The sequence below is a fragment of the Cryptomeria japonica genome, chromosome 3 (assembly GCF_030272615.1).
Source record: "Cryptomeria japonica chromosome 3, Sugi_1.0, whole genome shotgun sequence".
Taxonomy (NCBI): Eukaryota; Viridiplantae; Streptophyta; class Pinopsida; order Cupressales; family Cupressaceae; genus Cryptomeria; species Cryptomeria japonica.
Genome location: NC_081407.1, coordinates 382,371,691 through 382,395,683, shown reverse-complemented (window position 1 = coordinate 382,395,683; position 23,993 = coordinate 382,371,691). Strand labels below are relative to the sequence as shown.

Below are 23,993 nucleotides of genomic sequence, written 5' to 3'. Positions count from 1 at the left end.
CGTGAGTTTGACGGAAATTGATAATGTTTTGGCGACATGGCTACCCCCAATCGGTACAAAATATTCGCCGTTTCCCAGGTCGCCGACATGAAAAAATATTCACCACTAAAGTAATCTCTAGGCATGTCATTGACCAATAAAACTTTTAAATTTTGAGATTTAAAAATAAAAGGAAATTTATATTTTTTTAATTTTGCCTCTGATTTTCTATGGCTGAGTTTGAGCAACGAGACTCACACTCAAACTTGCCGAGTCCACCAAACCCGGCGAGTCTCGTTGGGACTCGACTGAATTTGAGTTTGAGTCCAAGCCGCTAGGACTCACCAAGGGTGATTCAAGTTGAGACTCGTCAAGTTCAGGCAAGTCCAAGTGAGTCTCAGAACTCTAATCCACACCATATGTCGTATAACCTCTTCATGACAAATGTCTCAAAAAATTGCATGAACGTACCAAAATCTATTGGAAACCTACACTAAACACAATAATTTGTTGAATGATGCATTCAAGTACCAACAAATGCTTTTCTTTAAAACAAACTACTAAACTTCACCATTAGTGAGAATCACAATGTTTTTGATAAGAGTCATGTAGTGCCCTACTATGTGGCACCCATCTTGCACACACTCGGTGCATCTCAAGACTGTATTTTTATCATTTCCCTCCTTTTTAACTAGTAGAAGTTGTGTATTTTGATTGCACTTGGATGTATAATGAGATTTTGTACTTTCAAGCAAGTTGAGGCATGCTATGTATAGCTTAGACATACTTAAGATTTATTTTGGTCTCCGACATTTTATTGTGCAGTGTGAGACATACTATAACATTGAATCCATTGAAATCATCTATTTGTGACCCTCTTCTAGCAACTAATTCTTCAATTAATTTTATATTGTGTAGTGTATCAATTAGGACTATGACTTTGTGCCCTTGTAGGACCTCTCGTACTCAAAAAAGATGATATTTTTGGAGCACCGGACAAGGTTGCAAGAGTGCTATTTGAAAATTCACTTTCTTCATTTGATTTAGTTTCACCTTTAACTACTTCAAGCTCTAGTTCTTCCTCCTCATTCATCATTACTTCTATGTAATGCACTTGGACTTTTCCCAAACAACGATGTCCAAGTTCCCATGGCTTTTTGCAAGAACAGCATAAATCGTTTTGACGCAGCTCATTTTTGGTTACTTCATCAAAATTACTCTATAATGGTAACAACTTTTCTTGAGAAAAGCCCTTTTGAAAAGGTTCCAAATTCGACTCTATAGGAGTGTTTCTTAAAGAGCTTATTCTTGACTACAAAAGTTTCTAAATTCAAAAATATTTTGATAGTTTCTTGAAGGGTTAACAAATCCAATGCCTGAATTAAACCCCTATGCGGTTTAGTTAGCCCTTCAATAAAAAGGATGGTTAATCTTCTTTTTGAAACATCAAGTACTATTAAAGATAATCTTTGGAATTCTTCTACATATCTTTCCAATATCTCTTCTTGTTTTAATTGGGCCAATTCTCTAAAATGGACTTCCAGATCCTTTCTATCAAATCTCACAATTAACCATTTACAGAATTAGGCATAAGTCTATTAGTCTACGACCTTGGGTAAACCAATCCATGTTACCACCATTCATGAGCTAATCATTCCAAGTGTAAGGTTGCAAATTTGATAGCATCATCCTCAGTCATTGGTTTTAATGATAGGTATGTGTCTAATTTCTACACCCATGCAAAAGTAGTAGAACTACACTTCTTAGATCCATCAAACGTAAATAACTTTATCTTACCCAAAGTTTGTTGATGTTCATTTTGTCTCGGTCGGGATCTATGCTCCATTCTCAATCCATTTCTTTCTCTCTTAATACTTAAGTAATTGAAAGAGACATTGCTTCTAGAATTTCTTCTGGGAGATTTCTCTATTCAACATAAAAAGCGATAATATCATCTTGCATTGAATTTTGTGTTTCTTCAATGGAAATTTCTCCCATTTGAATGAAAGTGGGATGAAAGGTTTTGTCTATAGACCCAATCTTAGTTCTTTGTGTGTGTCGTTTATTCTCATCATTGTTATTGTTAGAAGTAGAACTTTTCCTACTATCTTGTTTATTGGAATTTTCTACATTATTTATCTTATGTAGCATTGGGCTCATCATATCTATCATAAGGTAAAATTTTCTATCTATTTCATTTGCATAATCACAGTTATCATTCTCTCTAACCATTTTTACTTCTATTGTTTCAAAATCCAAAAGGGCATCAATCATTTTGTCCTTAGAATTTTGAGTTTTTCTTAGTTCTCTTTGGTAATATCTGTTGGCTCTGTCACTTAATTGCATATGGAAGAAATAAACTCACAGGCTAGCAAGATCTATTTCTGATACCATTTGTAATGTCCCCTTTTAATTTTTTCTTATTTTTCTTTAAATAATGAAATCCAACTCACAATAATAGTTGCACAATAATATAAGTAAGAAAATAACTTAAAAATTGTAGCTGAATAGTTTATTAAATAATTCAAATTTAAGGCTTAGAATGCATATCAGAAAATCTAGAACTAATTTCTTATCTTTGCTGTAAACCTTTGTGATTTCTCTTTATTTAAATGCCTTTGAAGGGATTTTCGTCCACTAACTCGGTGATAGAAATTTGGGGGTCTTCGTCCTTTAATTTCAAACCTTGAGTTGTTTTGTCGTCAAGTTGCCAAACCAACATTCATTCTCCACAAGAAGTAATAATAATAAAATGTATTCAATGATTAATGTCTCCTTCTCCTTGATTGATCTTCCTAATATATTCCTTTTTTAAATAAACATAACTCTTATTCACATGCCTTTTGACTTCTCATTAGAATTAAAGAGGAAGTTATGATGATGAGATGACAAAGAGGGAGCAAAAACAATCTGCTAGAGATTGCTTCTAGGTAGTTTTATTGTCTGCACCCAAATACCTTGTTTTTGCCGCTGCCCAAGAGAATTGAGTATGAGAAAAATCAGGGCAATATGTGTGTGTGGAAAGCTTGCAGAAGCAATTGAAAAAGAGTTAATTTTGAACAAGATACACGAAAGCATCAATGGCAGTATATGTATTCCACCTTATCCGTTATAGACCCCTCCACCCACTGTCAGTGTGTCTGAGTGATAAATAGCATACAAGCTCACAGTGTTGATATAGATGACGGGAAGGATTCAGACCTCAAACACCTAGTTTCGTGCACAACTTCTTTTTCCCTACTACTTTGTTAATTTTAACTGTTCTAAATGGAAAGGAATAAAATAAAATTATTTTGTATGTTCTCTGCCTCACAATACATAATTCTTTCCAGTTAGTAATGTACTATTTTATTCTCACCAGATTGACTAGCTCCTGAAAGCATGTGAGAATGGCTTTGCAATTTCATTAAAGATATATTTGGTTATGTTTTACAGAATTTAAGACTGACTGTATTTTGTAGTGGAAGTTGAGAAATCAGAATTGTACTGTCATCAAATTTCCTTGTGCAAGTGGGATAAAACAACCAAAGTTGACCAATTACTCTCTTTTGAATAGCAAGACTTTGCTTATAGCTCGCAAGTTCACAAACATTAATTAAGAAATACATACCATATTGCATTTTGGGGAAGGAATGTGTACTTTCTTGTGTTATTGTCTATGTTACCCCGAGTTTCCGGGATGGGGACGGCAGGGGACGGCGGGACGAGTTTCCAAGACGGCAAATTTTTTTGTCAATTTTGGGTACAGCGGGGGGACGGCAAAGGGGACGGCTATATAAAATATAGGGAAATTTTAAATGTTCATATGAAAAATAGATAAAGCATGTATATATAAATTATATTCATATGAAAACATGGATAATTATGTACATTATAGAACCTTAACATACCACATTTGTGCTCAAAATTCATTGACAATACTCATCATGCATTCATAATTTAAAATTCATTATCAATACTCAATATGCATTCATGGTTAAAAATACATTGTCCATATGCCAACACTTGTTTGCATGTAGTTCATTGTTTCTTTTTGGTTGGAGGATTTTTGATAGTCTGCCATTTCTATTATGACCTACAACCGCTTCTTTATGCACTACAAAGTTTTGGGTGTTTGTGAAATTCTATACCAAGCTGTTATTCATAGTTCCGAGTGCTTTTGGCTATGATTCAGACCTGTTTACCTTGCATAATTGTGAAAAGGGAATATTGCAGACCTGCAACCACTTTTTGATGCACTAACTATTGATGTGTTTTTTACGCACATGCGAACACAGAATAAAATACCCAAAAGTATCTTATCCTCTCTTGAACAAAATCTCTCGGATGCTGAAGATTAGCTTAAGGATCATGTGAGAAGACTCCAAGGTTCAAGGTCACTACGTGTGGATAAGCTCAATTGGTTGATGTGATTATGCTGGAATCACAAGGGGACTTACATTAGAATACCTGAATGCTTGATTTGCTGGAATTCGATCATCTGATGTTGCAATATGGTGATTCTTTTCGGTCCTAAACTAGCTCAAGTTTGAAAAAGTGGCCAAAGGAAAGGGTTGAGAGAGTCTATCTAAGGCCGAGAATGTAAGAAGATGGATGAATGATTAGATGGAATCCTACTAAGCGAGCTCTCACCATCAAACTAAACAATTTGACACAAGCTCAGTGCAATCTTCTAAGGACGTTTCAAGGATGTTCGAATCAATACCATCAAACAATGATCACCATTCAAGTTAATGCATAAGCAATGAGTGTAGGACGATTCGGAGATAAGCTCATATCATTCCAGTTGACCACACAAGGCGCACTTACAAGCAGCAAGAGGCTAGTGGTATGGGTTAGGTGGATTCCACACAAATGCATTCAACAAATCTTCCATTCAATCTAATTTATTTATCATTTAACATGAGGATCCAACAAGAAACCATGCACATTGTAAAGAAACAACACACTTCACCATAACTTCAATGAAAATAGAGTTCATTTACAACTTAGGCAACAATTTCTGCCTTCTCCCCCTACTCTAATCTAACTTCTATTCTATCTTAGTTCTATTCTCTATTCACTATTAGCTAACTATTTGCTAACTATTAACTATTAACCTTTACAAATGAAGAGTCTGAGCTTTTATAGAGAGCTCATTTACAATGAATGCCCAGGATTGAATCTCCATCAATGGCCAAGATTTTACAATGAAACCCTAATTAGGGTTTGTTACAACAAACTTTCCTTAGGCAATGAGAAAATTACATTCAGTAAGTGTGGACTAATAAATATCAGGGGTAAGTGCCTCGGACTTCGTGCCATCACTGATGAGTCAGGTTCATTGAATTGAGACTTGTTGATGTGTACCCTTCGGATTGGTGGACGTAGTGACTGGGACGATGACTAGGATGCCACTTCAACTCACACTTTGTAGGTTTGATAGATCATCATGAAGGAATATCTCTTGATACTCAACATTATTCAGCTTCAGCGATGATGACGATGATCTTCTAACTTTGATTAACTCTTCTGAAACTGTCTTCTCGAATGCCTTGATCATGGAAGTGCAAGGTATAGATCTTAGTTTTGAAGTATTGATGATGCCTTGGAAGGACCTCTTGATGTCACTACTCCCTTTCTCCTTCAGAGTTTCAAACTCCTCTTGTCACTCCCTTCGTGTTGTTGATGTTGTAGATCATGTCTTTGTGTAAGTGAATGCCTCTTGTGTGATCTCCTTATTTCTTTCTTCATTTCCTGCAAAACAAACAAGCAAGTATCAATGATACTTGATATATAGATTTAATTAAACAATATAAAGAGAATTCGCCCTCATAAAGGGACACTTGAAGTTGCTTTTTGCTCGTGAAGAGGAGCTCTTGAAGTCTACTCCTAAGCCCCTGCTCATGAAGTTCGCCTTACTTCTCATAAAGTGATCTTTGAATTTTCAGCCTTTCAATTCAAAATGATTATATTCCAATCATCAAATCTCTTTCAATGTAGTGGTCTTGTAGTCAATCTTGCCAATTCACTCTCAATTAGGAACACATGAAGTAGAATTCACTCGGTAACTTTTACACTTGAAATTCACCCTTGAAGCTCAGAACATGAAGTTCGCTCCCCTCTGTCCATTCATGAAGTTCAATTTTATATGTTGAGTTTGTGAAGTTCGCTCATGAATAGATAAAATCCGCTTCCTTGCTGTTGAAATTTCCAATCTGTACTTGAGATTTGCTGACTGCTGCTCAAGAGAGAAAGAATAATCGTTTGATTTGATGCTAAAATGATTATTTCACTCTTACCTTTAAAGGCGATCAAGGTGAAAGGTTGTGCCTTTTCCAATGTAGGCCGACTTTGTCACATTAAAACAAATAAAAAATACCTTTGGCCAACCTGCCCCATTTGATTTCAGATTTGTTTTGGGCGCCTAAGTCATGCATTAGTCAATTTCGCTCCATTTTATCAACTCATGAAGTTGCTTGTTATATGGAATTCGCTCCAACTCCTAAACTCCTGAAGTTCGCTTGTGATTATCAACTCATGAAGTATGTTTGAAAATCGCTCCAAGTATCCCATACATGAAATTCACTCCAACCTAGCAACTCGTGAAGTTGTGAAATTCGCTCCAAAACTCTCCAACCTGAAGTTCGCTCCAATAATTCAACTCATGAAGTTGCCTTAAATGTGAATTTCACTCCAAACTGTGAGATCGTGAAGTAGGAATTTCGCTCTTGTTGCTCAACTCATGAAGTAAAGATTTCGCTTCACTCTTGCATCATGAAGTTGTGAATTTCACTCCTGGAAGGCAACTCATGAAGTTGTAAATTTCGCTCCAAAACAACAAGTCATGAAGTTGTAAACTTCAATCTAAGGGGTATGCACATGAAGTCCGCTCCAAAGTGCTAACTCCTGAAATTCGCTTGTGAGTGCTTGAATCATGATGTAAGTTGCTCTTCATCTCTTTATCTTCCATTTCGCTTATGAAGCCTTGAAGGTGAAATTTGCTCCAATATCCCAACTTATGAAGCTCGCTCCAAAGTGCTAACTCCTGGAGTAAGGAATTCGCTCCAATTTGCTCGTTCATGAAGTAGGGAATTCGCTCCACTACATGAACTCATGACATTCAATCTGAGTGTTTGATCATTAAGTAGGCAATTTCCTTCATTCTTCCATTTCCAACATGAAGAAGCTCGCTCCAAATCTCCCAAGCATGAAATTCGCTCCAAAGGTCTCACTCATGAAGTTCGCTCAAAGGTAGCAACTCCTGAAGTATGAATTCCGCTCCAAAGTGGCAACTCCTGAAGTATGAATTCCACTCCAAAGTGGCAACTCCTGAAGTATGAATTCCTGAACACTTGAACATGAAGTGTTTGTAAGTCTCTTTCATCTCCTTATTTTCCATTTCGCTTGTGAAGCCTTGAAGGTGAAATTCGCTCCAATCTCCTCCTTCATGAAGTTCGCTCCAATCTCCTCCTTCATGAATTTCACTCCAAACCTCTCACACCTGAAATTCGCTCCAAATCCTTGAAACCTGAAGTTCGCTCCAAATTGTGAGGTCATGAAGTTAAAACCTAACGAAAACTTAGAGATGAGGCGGATTACAAATGAGCTAATGATCACTTCATTACACATTCAAATGCTCAAATTCATACTTACACCAATTCTCAAGCAAAAGACTCAAGGAAGACTCGCTCATCTATCACTTAACCTGAAATGGGCAACTTCAATGAACTCCTTAACTAGGCTTTTTAATCAATTGACATGGTATGCAAATCTTATAAACTCACTCATTTCATTCCTAAGAAGAGAGAGAGGCTAGACTAAGCAACTAGAACTTAAAAGTGGGGTCCCCCATTTTGATGGGGCGATGTGTGAAATAGTCACAACACTACCAAATTCTAAGTGTTTGTGAAATTTATTACCAGGCTGCTGCTCATTATTTCTAAGTGTTTTTGGATGTGGTTTAGACATGTTTACCTGTCATATTAGTGAAATCCAATTTTACAGACCTATAATAAAATTAAATAATGTTTTTTTGAGCATTTGAGTCTTTTTTTTTTTAAAATGTGTTGGGAAGAGGGGGACGGCTGGCCGTCCCCGAGACGTTTAGGGGATGGGGGGACGTCCCCTTTGAGAATCACTGTCGTCCCCAAGTTTCCAGGACATTTCCCAAAAATTTTGCAATTTTGGGGATGGTGGGGGGACGTCCCCTAGCCGTCCCCAAGTCCCCGAAACATCCCCGGTACGGGGATGGGGGATTTTAGCCCTGGGACGCGTCCCCGGGTTATGTAGATTATTGTCTATGCAAATGTAGAAAATGGGCACCCTTGCATATGTAGAAATTCACACCTCTCCCCTTGGCAGAGAAGCCAAATTAACTTCTATCTTGTCCATTTTGTATCTAAAAGTTCACATCTCTCTGTTCATAGAACAACACGAAATTTCAAAATTACTGTTCCTTGAAGAAGAATGTCTTCTTTATTTTTCTACTACAAAAGATGCAAACTTGCTTTGGCCGTGTAGGGCACTTCATCACAAAAAAGTTTTCAGCTTATGTCTTGAGAATATAAGATGTATACTATCTTTATAGTTTGCAGCTTGTATATGAGTTTCCATGGCTCTTATTCCTAGCTTTATTTGCAACTTTGGTAGCATGCCTTCAATTTAAAAGGACTTGGATCCCTAGGATGAGATGTAATGGAAATTCACATCATTTTAATATTCTATTTACAGAGAGCTAGGTAGATGATATATTAAAAATGTAAGACAGTTGTGCCCTGAGAATTTATACAACTAGTATAAGTGGAAGCGCTGCAAAGGTGGGATCTTCACAGCAATTTTCTTATTTGAAAGTTATAAGTCTTTCTCCATGCTGAATGTGTTCACTCCTTCGATGAGAATGAGTAGTGAGGAGAAACTGTAAAAATCACAGGGTAGATTGTTTTCCTCTATACGTTGCCCAAAACTTACACATGCTTATATGAGCAAAATTCAGCCATGAAAGCTTGAACGAGAAATGAAGGAATCATGCTAAGCTAATTTCACTCACAAAGGTCTTATATTAATCTTTCTAAGTGAAACTGTTGTTGAAATGAACTCATACATTTTCCTTGCATAAGAGGCACAGTTGGCATAGACATTGAACTCATCAACGTTTATTAGAACTTGTAGGAAGCACCTTCAGATATCACAGCTCCATCTGTCAAATTGGCAGCCTTTCATGTACAAATTGTCATCTTAGGGAAGAGCAGAAAAATTTACAGCAAATTGCGAGCTGTGAGAGAAATACTTTAGAAAACTGAAAACTTCTGAAGATGCTAGCTATGCCAAGATGAGTATTTCCCCTTCACATCTAGCACCTCCATCTGCAATATTAATAGTGCTTACTGATACTCTGATTCGTAACTGGGAAAAATAATTAGGAAAGTTTGATAAGCTGTAAACTGGGAGAAAACTGTTTGGAGTTAAGCCACCAAATTTGTAGGAAAGTCAATTAGATCAAGATCAACAAATTGCTTTTAGAGCTCATTTCACATGTGTTATGATGAATATTCATGGGAATGCACACCTTTTATTACCGTATTTCACTACTATCTTAAAAGGGATGTTTTAAGTATTTTAAGGTAGTTTGCAACTTGAGACAATATCACATTCATATAGAAATTTGGGGTCATATGAAAATATGGAGACATGTAGAATGACATATTGGGAGCATCATGGGCCGAAATTTCGGAGCTTTGATCTGTAGTTCTTGGAGAGTCAAAGTTCTCGATTTTGGCAGTCAACCATGTTTGTCTATTCTATTTACTAAAATAAATACTAAGTATGAATTATAAATATTAAATGTATTCATGCATTTTAATTTTTTTATAGTAATTATAAATTATTTGTTCTGCACCATCTGGAAGTGGTCTCAATCTCTCGGTAGTTATGGTTTAGGAGATAGGTTTTCAAAATCCTACCTAGCCTGGACAGCCATTTCAGCACTTTTGCGACTGACCCTGAATGTAGCTTTCACATATAGTATCTGGTCAAAGTGAAACAATTTATTTTGTACATTTTGTAACCTTCCATATTTATTGATGAAGTTTTTTAAGAGCCCTGGGTCCACCCATGTAGAAGTTCGAAACTACAGAATCTCTCAGAGACAATGAGATCCGAGAGAATATGGGCATATATGCATTTGCATAATGTCTGATGTTTACTAATTGTTTTTTTAGCTGCAAATGTTGTGAGTGCATTCATTATTTTTCAAGAAAAATTGAGTTTATTTTTAGCCGAATTGTTTTATGTATGTTATTATGTTTGTAAGTGGCACCATGGGAATGCTAAAAGCCAGCTAATATAAATTCTCAAATCCATGTGTTAGGAGCATGGCTCCAGCAAGTTCAAGCTCATTGCCCCCTTTTGATTCATTATATGAGCATTGAATAACGAAATCAGTGGCTTGTGCAATATAGCACTGCTATCCTTAACCTCATGATGTTTAAGAATTGAAGAGCAAAAATGATCCATGGAATGGAGTTATCTTCAACCATCAAGACCTTTTGATAAAAAATAAACACCCAGCAAGGCAGAAACTGTCATTTAAAATTTGGACAGAAGAACAGAATTAACTGCTTAAAGCTCAAATTTGCAAACTTTGGGCGAATTTGGGGAAGTTAATTTTTGCATTTTCTGAATCATCAATGTTTGATGGAACCACATCCAGCTTGGAGCTGATAACCCCATCCAATTGACAATTTTATAAATGGTTGTTGATCAATATGGTCATTTGGAATTAACTTTGTCAGATAAATTGGGGGACGTCCTTGAAAATAATTACAATGATAAATTGTTTTATTTTTATTTTTTATTTAAAAATAACAATACACTGAAGCTTTTCCCTGCAAATCATACCTCGTTGTGAATCAGAATGTGCGTCTCTTTCACAGGAGGAAGTCTGCGTACTTTCTTATCATTGACCAGCTCTTTCACGGATGGCTGAACTTTTGTGCTACTTCTGAACTTTTGCTCAACTCTCTCAATTTCAAGCAAATCCTTCTCTGATGATGCCACCGAATTACTAACAGGAACCACATCATATTCTTTGAATGCTTTCCTGTACCCGTTGCTTCTGCTTCTGCTTTGAGTGATAGTGAAACAACCGCACCCCATGTTCGCCCACTGAAAGCTACCCAAACCGCAGGGCAACCCCTCCCTCTTATTGCTATCAGAACTGGGTGAATTTGGCGTAATCCCGCAGCGAATTAGGGGTCAGTTGTGCCACAGCTGAGCTCAATCTTGGGGCGTCCGAATAAACGTGGTTGGCCTCCAATCCCTCACAAGCTCAATTTTTGTTTTCAAAAATTACGAAGAGATACAATTATAGGGTCCACTTATAGAATGGAAAAACCCCAATACTTCTGAGAATTCAACTCACACAAGAGTTCCATAATCTAGATCACCAACAGTGAACACTTTTCACACGCGACGAAAGAAATACATAAGTTGCAATGTCAACGAATACACTATTACACTGTCTATGCCATTATCATTATGATGCAATCCATCACATCAATCTCAATACCCTGAGAAAAAATCACAGCTACAAAAGTTTTCTTGAGAAAAAACAGAGCTCTGATTCAGAAATCATCATCATCATCATCATCATCGAATTCGATGACAAATCATCATCATCATCATCGTATTCGCTGACAAAATTGTTTGCAATTTGCCGTTTATTATATTCATCCTTCAATAGCCAAGACTCTCAAAATAGCATATTTTTGTCCATATTAATGTAGATTATTATTTTGTAAATGTAAACTAAGACTTCCTCCTAGTACTCTGGATGAAATCAAACTAAACCAAAAAAAACGTAAGCGGGCAAAACAGCTTTGAGACAGCTCATATATTTGAAACAGTTTTATTTATTTTAAAATTATTATTCGATTCACTATTGAAATGTGTGGAAACGAAAAATTAATTCTTGTAAGATGATGTTTTCTCAATATAGCTAATTGGTTTTAGATTTTTTGTTAAAAAATATTACAATCAATTGTAGATGGGTGTTTGGTTTAATGGCAATGTTGTGTTGTATTTATATGGTTTCAAGTGAACACGAATCTTTTTTATGGTGTAATAATTGTCACGAATGGAGAGCAAGTTTGTGGTTTTGTATAGTGAGGATTTTAAATTTTATTGTCATTTTATACAACTTTTGTTCATGTCATTATTACAAATTATTTTCCTTGGGTGTGTTTTTATTTTTGAGTGGCTCCATGTTCTATTCCTTTTGTATGCAGAGTGTAAAGTTGATCTAGGGTGCAAATTTTGTTTTCCTTAGGTGTAATGGTCATGGCTAGGCCCAAGAGGTGCTTTGGGCTTTGCACAATGAAGGTTTGAAGGTTTATTGTCATTTTATATAATTGTTTTTTTCAAGTAATTTATTTTTAGTGTGTTCATACTAATTTGATGTTTGGGTGTTCAATGATTAATTGTTTAGTGACACTTATGGAGTTGGTTGCTACATTCAAAATGTGTTGTGTAATTTAAGTCTAATATGGAATTTATTAATTAGATAATTTTCTCTTTTGTTTTAATGTGTAATTTCTTATGAAATTGTTAATTTTGATAGCAAATTGGCTCTAAAATTTTACATGAAAATGTTGGACACTAATAAAATTTTACCATACATGCATGTATGTATACAAAGATTTGATAAAACCTAGTTGATTTTGACTTGGTTTCTTATAGACGTACTTGATTTGGTGAGGAAGGTAAGACTATTGATGCAATCAAGGTCAAAGGGTTTGGAATGGATAGTCCAACCTTGCAGCCTTAACTTTTCAATACACATCCATAACATAAAATAGAAGCAACATACAAAGAAGAATCTACACAAAGAGACACAAGACACAAGAATTGTCTTGGGAAAACCCTCAAAGGGAAAAATCTAGGCTCAAAATTCATCTCCTTATATTTTATCAATAAAAGAACTCAATACATTTTCCAATAGGTCTTTATACATGCTCAGTCGCAACCCAAAATTTTAATAGTCTCATACATCAATGCCAAAGTACAACATCGTCGCTAGAAACATGTCAAGCTCCTCCAAAACATGTCACTTCACTCAGCTCTATTAAACACTTATTTGTCATCTTGTTTTTAATCTCCTTTGCCTTCTTTGATGTCTTCCAACAATCAAAAATCTCACTTATATACCATCTGCACTCCCTAAGTCGATCTGTATCAGCCTCTAGTCGACCCTAAACACCAAACCTTATGTAATGTATAGTCAACTTCTCCTCAGTCCTAAATCATCTTCAGGCCTAAAATAACATCATGTTGATTTTAAAGGCAAGCCTACTAGTCCCAATTCACCTCCACACACTTCCCTTTGTCAATGCACACTTCCCTTCTCTAGCGCATCATTTCAAAACAACTCCTAGTTGACCAACTCACCATGTAGCTAATCTGCCACCTAAAACATCCTAGTCCCAAGGGCTCCACTCCAAAAACTCTAAAATAAAATATAATAGGTATAGACATACTCTCCTTCCAAATCGTAGATCCTAACTCTCAAATATGGTAGATTGTGGCACTCTACAACACCCCTCTTTGTAACTTGATACTCTATAACAACCAGTCATTAAAAATCTTCCAGATGCTCCAACTTTAGACTCTCTAGGTTTATTGAAAAGCGAGCTTATCACTTACCCAACTATCCACCCTTAGTTGCCACTCAGCCAATGATCTACCTCAATCCTCAAGTTTGACGATCTGCCCATGAATCATTGCACTACCTCAATGGTCAATAGTCTACACAAGTCCCCTCTGAAAGTTGTCTCAATGAATATGTAACTCCATAGGTTCGACGATCTACTTACGAATTGTTGTATGACCTCAATGGTCAGCAATCTGCATAGGTTATCTCCAAAAGCTACCTCGATAAATATGCAACTCCAAAGGTTTGGTGATTTGCTCATAAATAATTATATTGCCTTAATGGTCAGTAGACACACAAGTCCTCTTCGAAAGTTGCCTCAAGTTGAAAACTCACTGTGATACCACCTTCAAGCCACTACCTGGTGCCAACTTTTCTTTGGTTGCTCTAAAGACATTCTCTCAACACTGTTCTCTCCTCCCTCTGCTTTATTTGTTGTTATGCTCTGCATGTGTCTTCCCTTACTACAAATTGATCTATCCCATTCCAAAATTTAATGACTATGATTTTATAACTTCCAAACGATACCAATAATCTTTCTCTACTTTTACCCATCACACCATCCATAATTCACCTATATACAATTTGTCTTGATTTCAATTAGATTCCACTCCCAGCTCCAACACTCCTTTTATGTATGACTCCTAAATCTGCATATGCTACAAGGATGTAGATCTTGACGCTTTTCTCTCTTATGCCCACTTCCCTCACAATAGAAACACTGAAACACACAACTTTTCTTGAATTGATTTGCTACTATTACCTTGATTACTCTTACCAGAATTATATCCAAGACCCTCATACTTTGGTTGCATAGTTGGTTCAATAGGTTCTAGGATTTCCTAATCGTTGCTCCCTAATCCTTTACCTTTATAACCCATCCACTCCATCGTCTTGAACCCAATACTCTTTTAAAACCAACTTGTTTTATTCTCCTTTGGATTAGCAAACACATCATCTTCAACTTTGCATTCTTCAACTATGTCACACTTACTGAATTAATCCTCCAAAAAATAATTCAAATCATTTGTATCACAAGAGATGCCGCACATTGTTGGGTTTGATCTTAAACAATCATTCTCCTTCCACAACTTTTCATTCTCTTAACTCAAGTTTGATATTTCCTTCTTTTGTAAATTATTTTTCCCTTCCCTTCTCCTTAGCATTTCCTTTAATTCTTCATTCTCCCTTTGGATCTCAACACACAACTTCATCCTTTCTTTCAATTCTTCAATACTTCCTTTGACATCCTCCACTTGCTCGAGCTTCTCTTCTAATTTATCATTTTGCCTTTTCACATTCATCAATTCTTCATACAAAGCGCATATCAAATGGTCATTTTCCTTCTTTATTTTTTTTCCAATTTCTTCCCTATTGCAAGAAATTATAACAATTTTAAATTAAGACGAATTACCAAGCTTACTCTGGATCTTCAAGAACACACAAAGTATTTGACAACCAACTCTAATACCATTTGACACAATCAACATTGAAGGGCTCGGAATGGATAGTCCAACCTTGCAACCTTAATTTTTTGGTACACGTATCCATAGCATAAAATAGAAGCAACATATTAAGAATAATACACACATAGAGACACAAGGCACAAGAATTATCCTAGGAAAACCCTTAAAGGGAAAACCCCAGCCTCAAAATTCATCTCCTTATATTTGATCAACAAAGGAACACAATATATCTGCCACTAGGGATTCATACATGCTCACCCATAGCCCAAAATTACAACAGTCTCATACATCAATGCCAAAGCACAACATCACCTCCATAAACATATCAAGCTACTTTAGAACCTATCACTACCCTCAACTCTATTAAACACAAGTTACTTATCCTCCTACTTAGAATCTCCTATGACTTCTTTGATGTCTTCCAACAATATGAATCTTTCTTATATACCATTCACACTCCTTAAGCCAATCCACATAAGTCCCTAGTCGGCCCTAAGCATCAAACCTTATGTAATGTGTAGTTAACCTCTCCTCAGTCCTAAATCATCTTTGGACCTAAAATAATGTCACGCAGGTTTTCAAGACAAGCCTTATTGGCCCCAACTCACCTCCATTTTCTCCCCCTTGTTGGTGCACACGTCCCTTCTCTAGTGCATCACTTCGGAACAACTCCCAGTCAACCAACATGCCATGTAGCTACTTTGCCACCTCAAACATCCCAATCCTAGGGACTCCACTTTGAAAACTCTAGAATAATATACAATAGGTATATATGTATCCAAACTACAAATCCCAACTCTCAAATATGGTAGAATGCATTACTCTACAACACCCCTCTCTGTAACTCAACGCTTTGTAACAACCAATTATTCAAATATTTTGGATGCTCATGCGTCAACTATATTTTCTCAATTACTTATTTTAGGTATAAAATTCTAGTATTATTTAATATTTATGAGTTTTATTGAAATTAAACAAAGATTGTGAGAAATGGTGGTTTTTCAACATCATTAGCTAACAACCCTTAATACAATAAATTTAACATTATTTATTATATCTACTTTTAATTTCATTCACCAAACCTTTCTCAAATTTTGTATTGAGGTTTCCACATGTTCCAATGTTCTATAGGTTGTATAATATATGATGAAATACAAATGCAAACTTCAAGCTTTTTCAGAACATATATAATTGTTACATGTAGAATTCTAATGTCATAATATTCACACTTTTAAAACTATAAAATCTAAATTGATGCAAGAGAATATAAAGGTATAAGAACAATCTTGCATCACCCAAAAATATTTTGTGTTACTTTATTTGTTTGCAAGTTTTCATTATATTCTAGTTATTTCTAATCACTGCAAATCCTACTACATTTGACCGTAAATCCTATCATATTTCATTTACAATTGCATTTCTTACCTCATGGTTGCGAGTATGTGTTCTATTATATCCTACATTTATTCAATTCTCAATAGAATTGGATCACCACAGAGGCATAAATAGGACATTGACCTACAAGTAAGCACTATGAGATTACACCCAATGTCTATATTGGCTTGCAACAACTACTCAAAGCTTTTGGTAATAAAATAATATCTTCCCAAGTACATTGGACCTAGGACAACTTACAATTTGAACCATATCAAGAACCTTCATCACCATGTTCACTCCAAAAGATTAATTTACATAATTGGTTGATTACACAATTCATGAGGCATTGTGCCCTGTATCACCTAATGACCAACTAAGATTATTCTTTAAGTAGGAAGTTGATATAAAAGCATCCATGGAAAGGTCATTATAGGTCAACAAATAAAACTGTAAGATAGTTTGATGTAGCATTATATTGCAATACCTTTTGAATTCTATAACTGATCACTTATAATCAAATAACTAAGGCTTACTATATCAGAAACCCATTGCAATAGATGGTAATCTGATTATAAATGAATAAAGAATCTAGGTTGTTTTATTATTTCATTAAGTTTGGTTGTATCCTTATTCATTTGGATGCATGATTGGACAATACTTCATTAGACCCTTCATCCACATGACTGTAGCCAATACGCAAAAAATTCAAAATAGCAAGTAACTTACTTTACACATTTGTTGCATGTTGTAGGTTCCATCATAATGACCAAATTGATCAATTTTATAAAGCTAACTACTTCATGAGGGTAATTAGAATTGTGTCATAACATCCAAAATCATAAGATGTTCTATAACTCCTAATTTTAATATTTTCAATGTGATTTAAATATTTGAAGTACCTCCAAGAATAGATAATAAATAAATAAGTTATCCATCTTCACATGGTTGTTGTATTTTACCTACTTTATAATGTTTAGAGGTCATACATTATTTATCATCTACATAATTAAATACAATTTACAAGGCTTAGGAATTTCAAATTGATTGACACAACTAATCCTAAAAACCATCATCAAGTATAGAGAATGGTGATATATAATAATATAAAAGAGGGAGGAATATGTGATGTTAGTTGAAACATAACAATCTATGCTCTAGTTGCAACTATCACTACTACTCAAAACAATTAATAATAAGTCAATCAATGTGATAATGTTGAGGTGGAGTTATAAGTTATGGTTATGAATATATATGTGGACTAAGATGGAGATCTTGCTAATAAAATTATAAAAATATTGAACAACACTCGATATTTGTGATAAGATCTAATGACCTAGACCAATAAACAAACATTTAAATCATCAAAACATTTGACAACGATCATATTTATGTAATGCCCATACCCTAGTTAGACTTGTAAAACCCATTTGACCATGATTGACTTCCTATGTGGCATTTTTGAATGGTAGGTTAACCATGGTGAAATGTGTAGTTTAGATAATATTAATAACTGTGCATACTTATTATTGTGCTTTTGCATCGATTCTCGTGTAAATGTAATTGTTCCTAACCCTTGTGATAAATCTTGAGCTAACGCCTTCATTGAATATGTATATGTATATGCATGCTTGTATGAATTCATGGGTGCAGGAGATTGCAGGTACAACACCGCTTAGGGCAAGGTTCATCTCTTTTGGGTTTTGAAAGGTTGAGTATGCCTCTTTCATCTTTAGAATTCGGATTTGGTGGTCATATAACTCTTGTCTTGCCTTAGCCATGGTTAGGTGAGCATCGTGTGTGGATTCGTGGAGCTTGCTTTTCATTGGGATGCGTGTCGAGAGATTTGGAGGACTCCCTCAATTTGCGTGCCTTGCGCGAGGTAAGTGAGGTTTGTTATCCTAAGTATTAAATTCAAAATTAATGAGTAGGCATACACAATAGTGATATAGGAATTTAAATAGGTAGCTTCTTTTATATGATTAATCATTAATTTAAGAGATTGCTTTAAATTGTTATTGTAGCAAGCTTAAGGTATTTAACTGGGGTTAGTGTGCTCATTTACGCATTTGTAACATTTATGCATTTGTAGTTGAGAAATTTGAATAAACAAGACTCTTGCATTAGATTAGTCATTTATTTAAAAATGTCGCTTTATTATGTTATAGCGAGTTAATTTAAATAGCTAATTTTAAAATAACGAATTTATTGAGTTATGCATTTTAGAAAGGAAAAATTTTAAAGTCATTTGGGAAATAGAATTAAATTACTCATTTCTGCATTTTGGAAGAAAAAAGGGGTAAATTATTATTATTAAACGAAATTATTTCCTTTTTACTTGTAAAGTCGATATAGTATAAAAGTTTGATTTTTTAGAAAATTAAATTAATCAAATGCCCTACCCGGTCAATAGTTTCGAAATAAAAAGTAGGCCTAAAATTTATAGTGAGAAATTAAAATTTAAAAACGCAATAAGAAATGGAAGTTTTTTAATTTTAAAGGGAAAAAGAATAAGAGGTTTCCATTTTTCATCCATTTTATTTTAAAAATAAATGCCTAATTTCGAAATTTAAAATTAGGGCAAAATTAGGGTTTCACCTTTTAACCTAGTTTTGTAGACATTTTGGTGGTTCTTGGCTTTTGGTCTTTTTTTTGGAGAAACATGGTTCTTGCAAGAGAGATTGGGGTTTTTTGGAAAAGGATGGAGATTTAGAGCAGCAGATTTGGGAGCTCTTCTTCATCAAAATTCTCTTCCCGGAATGCGTTTGGAGGTAGGAATTTTAATCTACCCTTTTTGTTTATTGTTATGCTCTCCATGAAATGCTGGAAAAATAGAAAGGAATGCTACCCATGAGTGTATCTTAAGATTTTGTTTTCAGTTGGGTTGAAGGCTTGGTTGTTCTTGGCTTTAAGATTGACCATGGTTTTTGGGATATTTTGAGAAAGAGAAAATCGTCTCCATTTTTAGTTTAAACAATCTGGAAAATTCATTTTATGACTGTAAAAAAAGGGGTTTTTCTACATTTTCGTTTTGGGTGTTTTGTTCATGCTTATTCAACAAAAAATAGTTCCCAGTTTGTTGTTTATTATGAGAAATCTGGAAAACATATGGGTGATGAATCCCTTTCAAAATGGGAGATTGGCTGGGATGTGAGTTTCTTTCAAAAAAATAATATACAAAATCAAGGAGGTTGCTGGAAAATACCTTAAAATCCTGTTTATAAGACTGTGTGATATGCATTTGGGGGAATTGTTATTGTTTCTTTTTATCTATTTCTATTTACAAATCTGTGTTGAAAACAAAAAAAAAATATAATAAATAAAATAAAACACAAAAAAAAAAAAAAAAAAAAATACCTTGCCTTGCCTCTCACAGCAGGTAGCTTCTACTACCAGTTGGTAGGCAGCGCTACCACTGGTAGCGATCTGCTACCAAATGGTAGCAGTGCTACCTGAGGTAGCAGCCTGCTACCATTGGGTAGCAGCGCTACCAATGGAGGGCTGCGCTACCAACAGGTAGAAGGGGCTGCCAAGGGGAGACCCACGTGGTTGTCCACGTGGGATTCTTTCCCTCTCTTTTTTTTTGCAATTCAAAAAAACAGATTTGTTATATTTAGTTTTTAATTAATTTCTTTTATTATTTTATATAATCTTTTTAAAAAAAAAGGAAAGAAAGATATGTGTATGTAGTATATAAAAAAAAGGGGGAAGAAATTCTGATTATTAATCGAATTTAAAACTAGTATTAGGGATTTAAAACTAGTCTCCTAGATATTATGAAATTTTAAATTCAGTTCTTATCTTATTAAATTTCAAATCAGCACATAATATATTTGGATTTTTAGAGAATCAACGCTTAGAAAATCCATACTCTAATGCAAGGTTTTAATTTCATATTGGTTACATCATAATCGAGTTAATATTTATTATTAACATGGAGTAAATAGTGATGGTGGTTTAATAAGAGTTTTAAATAAAAGTTAATTTAGCTAGTATAACGAAGTATCGACATTATTAGTCAGAGCAATATGATAAAACGAATACCTCTACCGGATAATGTCTATGCTGAATTAAACTTCTATTATTGAATTTGGTTATGTAATGGTAAGACTTGACATGATAGTGTTGGTTGCAAGTTGGTCAAGCCCCTAATTAGGAAATCGTCAAACAAGAGTATCCAGGATTGTTTGTTTCTTTTTGTTTGTTATGTTTCGATTTGACCCGCTTTTAAAAGGGATCATTATGTAAATTCTGACCGAGAGGTCTGTTGTATATTGATTTTATTCGCCTAAGTGGCAAGATGTAAAAGACTTATAGATCATGTGTTCCTAACGATATAATGCCAGAGGGGTCTTGCAGTTGAGCAGACCCGGAGATGTAGCCCTTTAGGAGTGAACTCCGAGATCATATCTGTGTTATGCGATGTTTTTGCTTACTTTGTTTTATGTTTTAAATTATCATGGATGGTTGTATTTCTTGCATAAGTGTATGGTGGAAATTTAATAAATTCAAATCTAGGTACATAACATTATTTATCTTGATAATTGTAGTAAATCAGATTCCTAAAACATCGTAAAATGTGATTATGACAAAGTATTCAAAATATGTTAATTTAAGTTGTAATAGTGGAAAGAATTTTGCTAGAATACTTCGTTGGGTAAATTTGTTAATAAGCGTGTTAATGGAATGATTGTAAAAGGGAAGCAAAGTTAAAATTTATGTCACAATTCCTAGATTGAAATCTAAAGGATGCACATCATATAAATATCTACTTTATTTACCTTAGTAAATGAATCACGCCATGTTAATTATGTTTCATTACCTTGGACGAATTTGTTAAGTTATTTCACGCTTTAATCATAACCAATAACCCTCACCAGATTAATTTGATAATCGTGGGGACTCATCTAGGCATCCATGTTGTATATTGGATGAATATACTTAATAATTCATGTTGTAATTATAATCAATAATCCTCACCAGATTAACTTTATAATTGGGTGAACTCAATTAGATATCCATATTTTAATCCTTATAAATGGAATCCCTCATGATTGCTAAAATTAATCTAAAATGGGAAAGTAATTGATTTGTTGTTTATACATTAAACCTAGTAAAAGAATCTCTCTCATATTATTTTCATTTAACAAAAAAAAAAGATATGCAATAAGATAATTGCATTTTAATCCTAATAGAAGAACGTCATTATGATCTTATTATTCTAATCTTGAAATAATGATTGTCATCTAGTTAACGATACTCTAATTTAAAGGATGCTCTCGTGAGTCCTAATGCATATCCACTTTAATGAAATAAGTCCATTTATTTGCATTATTAAAACTTCAATGAAATCTATGGCTACTCACATTATACCTTTCATAAAAGAACTTCAACTCATCAGTTGGCTACGCACGAAATCAAATGAAGGGACCTCACTCTTTTAGTTGTAGTTAATCCTTAGGGAACGAAATTCTTCTTATTAACCATGCCTTTTAATATTTAAGAAATATATATCAAATGTGGGTGAATATTTTAAAATCAAATGATGGAATCCTCGTTTTACTAATCGTAGCTTAACCCTAAACGAATGATTCTCGTTAGGCATATTTATAGCATTAAAGGATGATGTCAAGTGTGGATGGTTATCTTAAAAACCTAACGAATGAACCTCATTATATTAAATGCTTGGAACCTATTTGGAGGCCTCTAAATGAAAATTATGAATTTAAGTGCATTGAATAAATAACCTATCAAAGGCCTCCTAACCACCAAAGTAAATGAACGCTTCCTAAAATTCTAAGATGTCATATCTTTGAACACATATATAATCAAGATCTATGCATTATCTCGCAATTATGTTATCCAGTTTAATGGATCTAATGATGCAAGTTGAGTTAGGTGTAAGGTTATGTAATCACGTTGGGAAACTCCTTAGGATCGTTTTAGCCTTCCGCTGTGATATCTAAGTTGTCAAATAACTCCAAGGTATCTTAATGTTGTAACTTTTCATTAACACTCCTAATTTATTATTTTTTTAAAAAAAAATTTACACTCTAATTGAGTGTTTTTAACTTAAACCCTTAGGGGTTTCCTGGCGGGGCATTACACTTGGTATCAGAGCCCATGTTGCAACACTGGGATCTCTGGTTTCGCTTGTGCCCTTAGTTGTTGTGTGTGTGTTTATCTTATGTTGTATGCTTGTCCACCTTGATGTGAGGGTGTGATTTAACAAACCCTATTTGTGTGTAACATGTGTGTTCACACTTTGTTTTCACCTTATTGATGTGGGTATTTTGGGAAATAATTATGGGTGTTTTGTCTACCTATTGAGGTCTTGGTCTATGACTTCTCTTACCTTGGAAAAGGATTCGTATGTACCTTCATTCTTGCTTTGTTTTACTCTTTGACTAATCCATCTGGGTGAGTTGTTAATATCTTGAATCTAAAAGTACGAAACGTGCTTGTTTATGGTTTGATCTACCCTAATGATTGTCCACTTTAAAAAAAAACTAGTATGGCAAATATTAATGCTTATTATGTAGAAATTTAGAGATTATGACTCTTCCTCTTCTCTCTCTAGTAAATAGAAAGGATTTGATATGGATAATTATCTCTTATTTAAGTTTTCTTAATGCAAGAAAAAGGATGATATTTCTTGAGCCCTTGTGTAAACCTCATAATGTTTTGCGCTTTAGATTGTGTAAAGGAATGATTTGGGAGTTAATTTTTGGTTAATGATAGAAAATTGTATGGTTGCATTAAAGGGTGCTCCATGTGCTTGGTAGGAGTAATATAATTAAATTTCATCTTAAGTAAGGTGCTTCAAAATGCGTATAGTTGATTTTGTGAAAATTGCTTGATGTGAAAAGAAAACCAAAAGGAGGACATGTTGTAGTAGCTTCAAGAGTAAATTGATGTGCTCCTCAAAAGATTGTTTTATGTGCTCATTCAACTAGTGTGATTAGGACCTATTAAATGACGCACCATTTAACTTGTTTTGGATTTAGATAACTGCCTTATTATGTTTCAAAAAGAGTAAATAAAAGACTTGCTGATTTGTATGCATTAAATGTGTAAAAATCTAGGAGATAGCCCTTCATTTACCTCCTTGTCGTATTATAAATTTCCAATGTTAAATTTGATGTATTATTGTATTGTATTGTATTGCGAATAGCGATTGTTCTCAAGAAGACTTGTATTACAAAAAGAAAATTGGTTGTTTTGAATTCTTGTCGGAAAACTAGAACATTATAGTACAACAATAATGATTAGAAATGTCATGCTAGGATGTTTTGACACCTTCCTAAAAGATAGCAAAATGAAAATCGTGCAACTCAAATGATAAACTTATATCCGAGTATATGGTGTGATTTTGAAAATTCTTGTGTATTCGTAGGAAATAGTTGATTTTCCAACTCTCTTCCTCCTCTTGTCTAAAATATAGGAATTGTTGTCTTTGAAATACTATTTGGAATGTATAGTATAAT

General features: G+C 34.5%; 1 protein-coding gene across 4 annotated transcripts in view; it reads right to left on the bottom strand.

Annotated features, from left to right (window-relative positions):
• LOC131044703 (serine/threonine-protein kinase GRIK2) overlaps window positions 1-11,806 on the bottom strand; it is a 115,771-nt gene extending 103,965 nt beyond the window's left edge. For all 4 annotated transcript variants that reach the window (XM_057978086.2, XM_057978087.2, XM_057978088.2 and 1 more), the window contains exon 1: window positions 10,858-11,806. In XM_057978086.2, the coding sequence (XP_057834069.1) occupies window positions 10,858-11,115 (258 nt within the window). In that variant the 5' untranslated portion in view covers window positions 11,116-11,806. The remainder of the gene's footprint in view (window positions 1-10,857) is intronic.
• Between the last annotated feature and the right edge of the window lie 12,187 nt (window positions 11,807-23,993).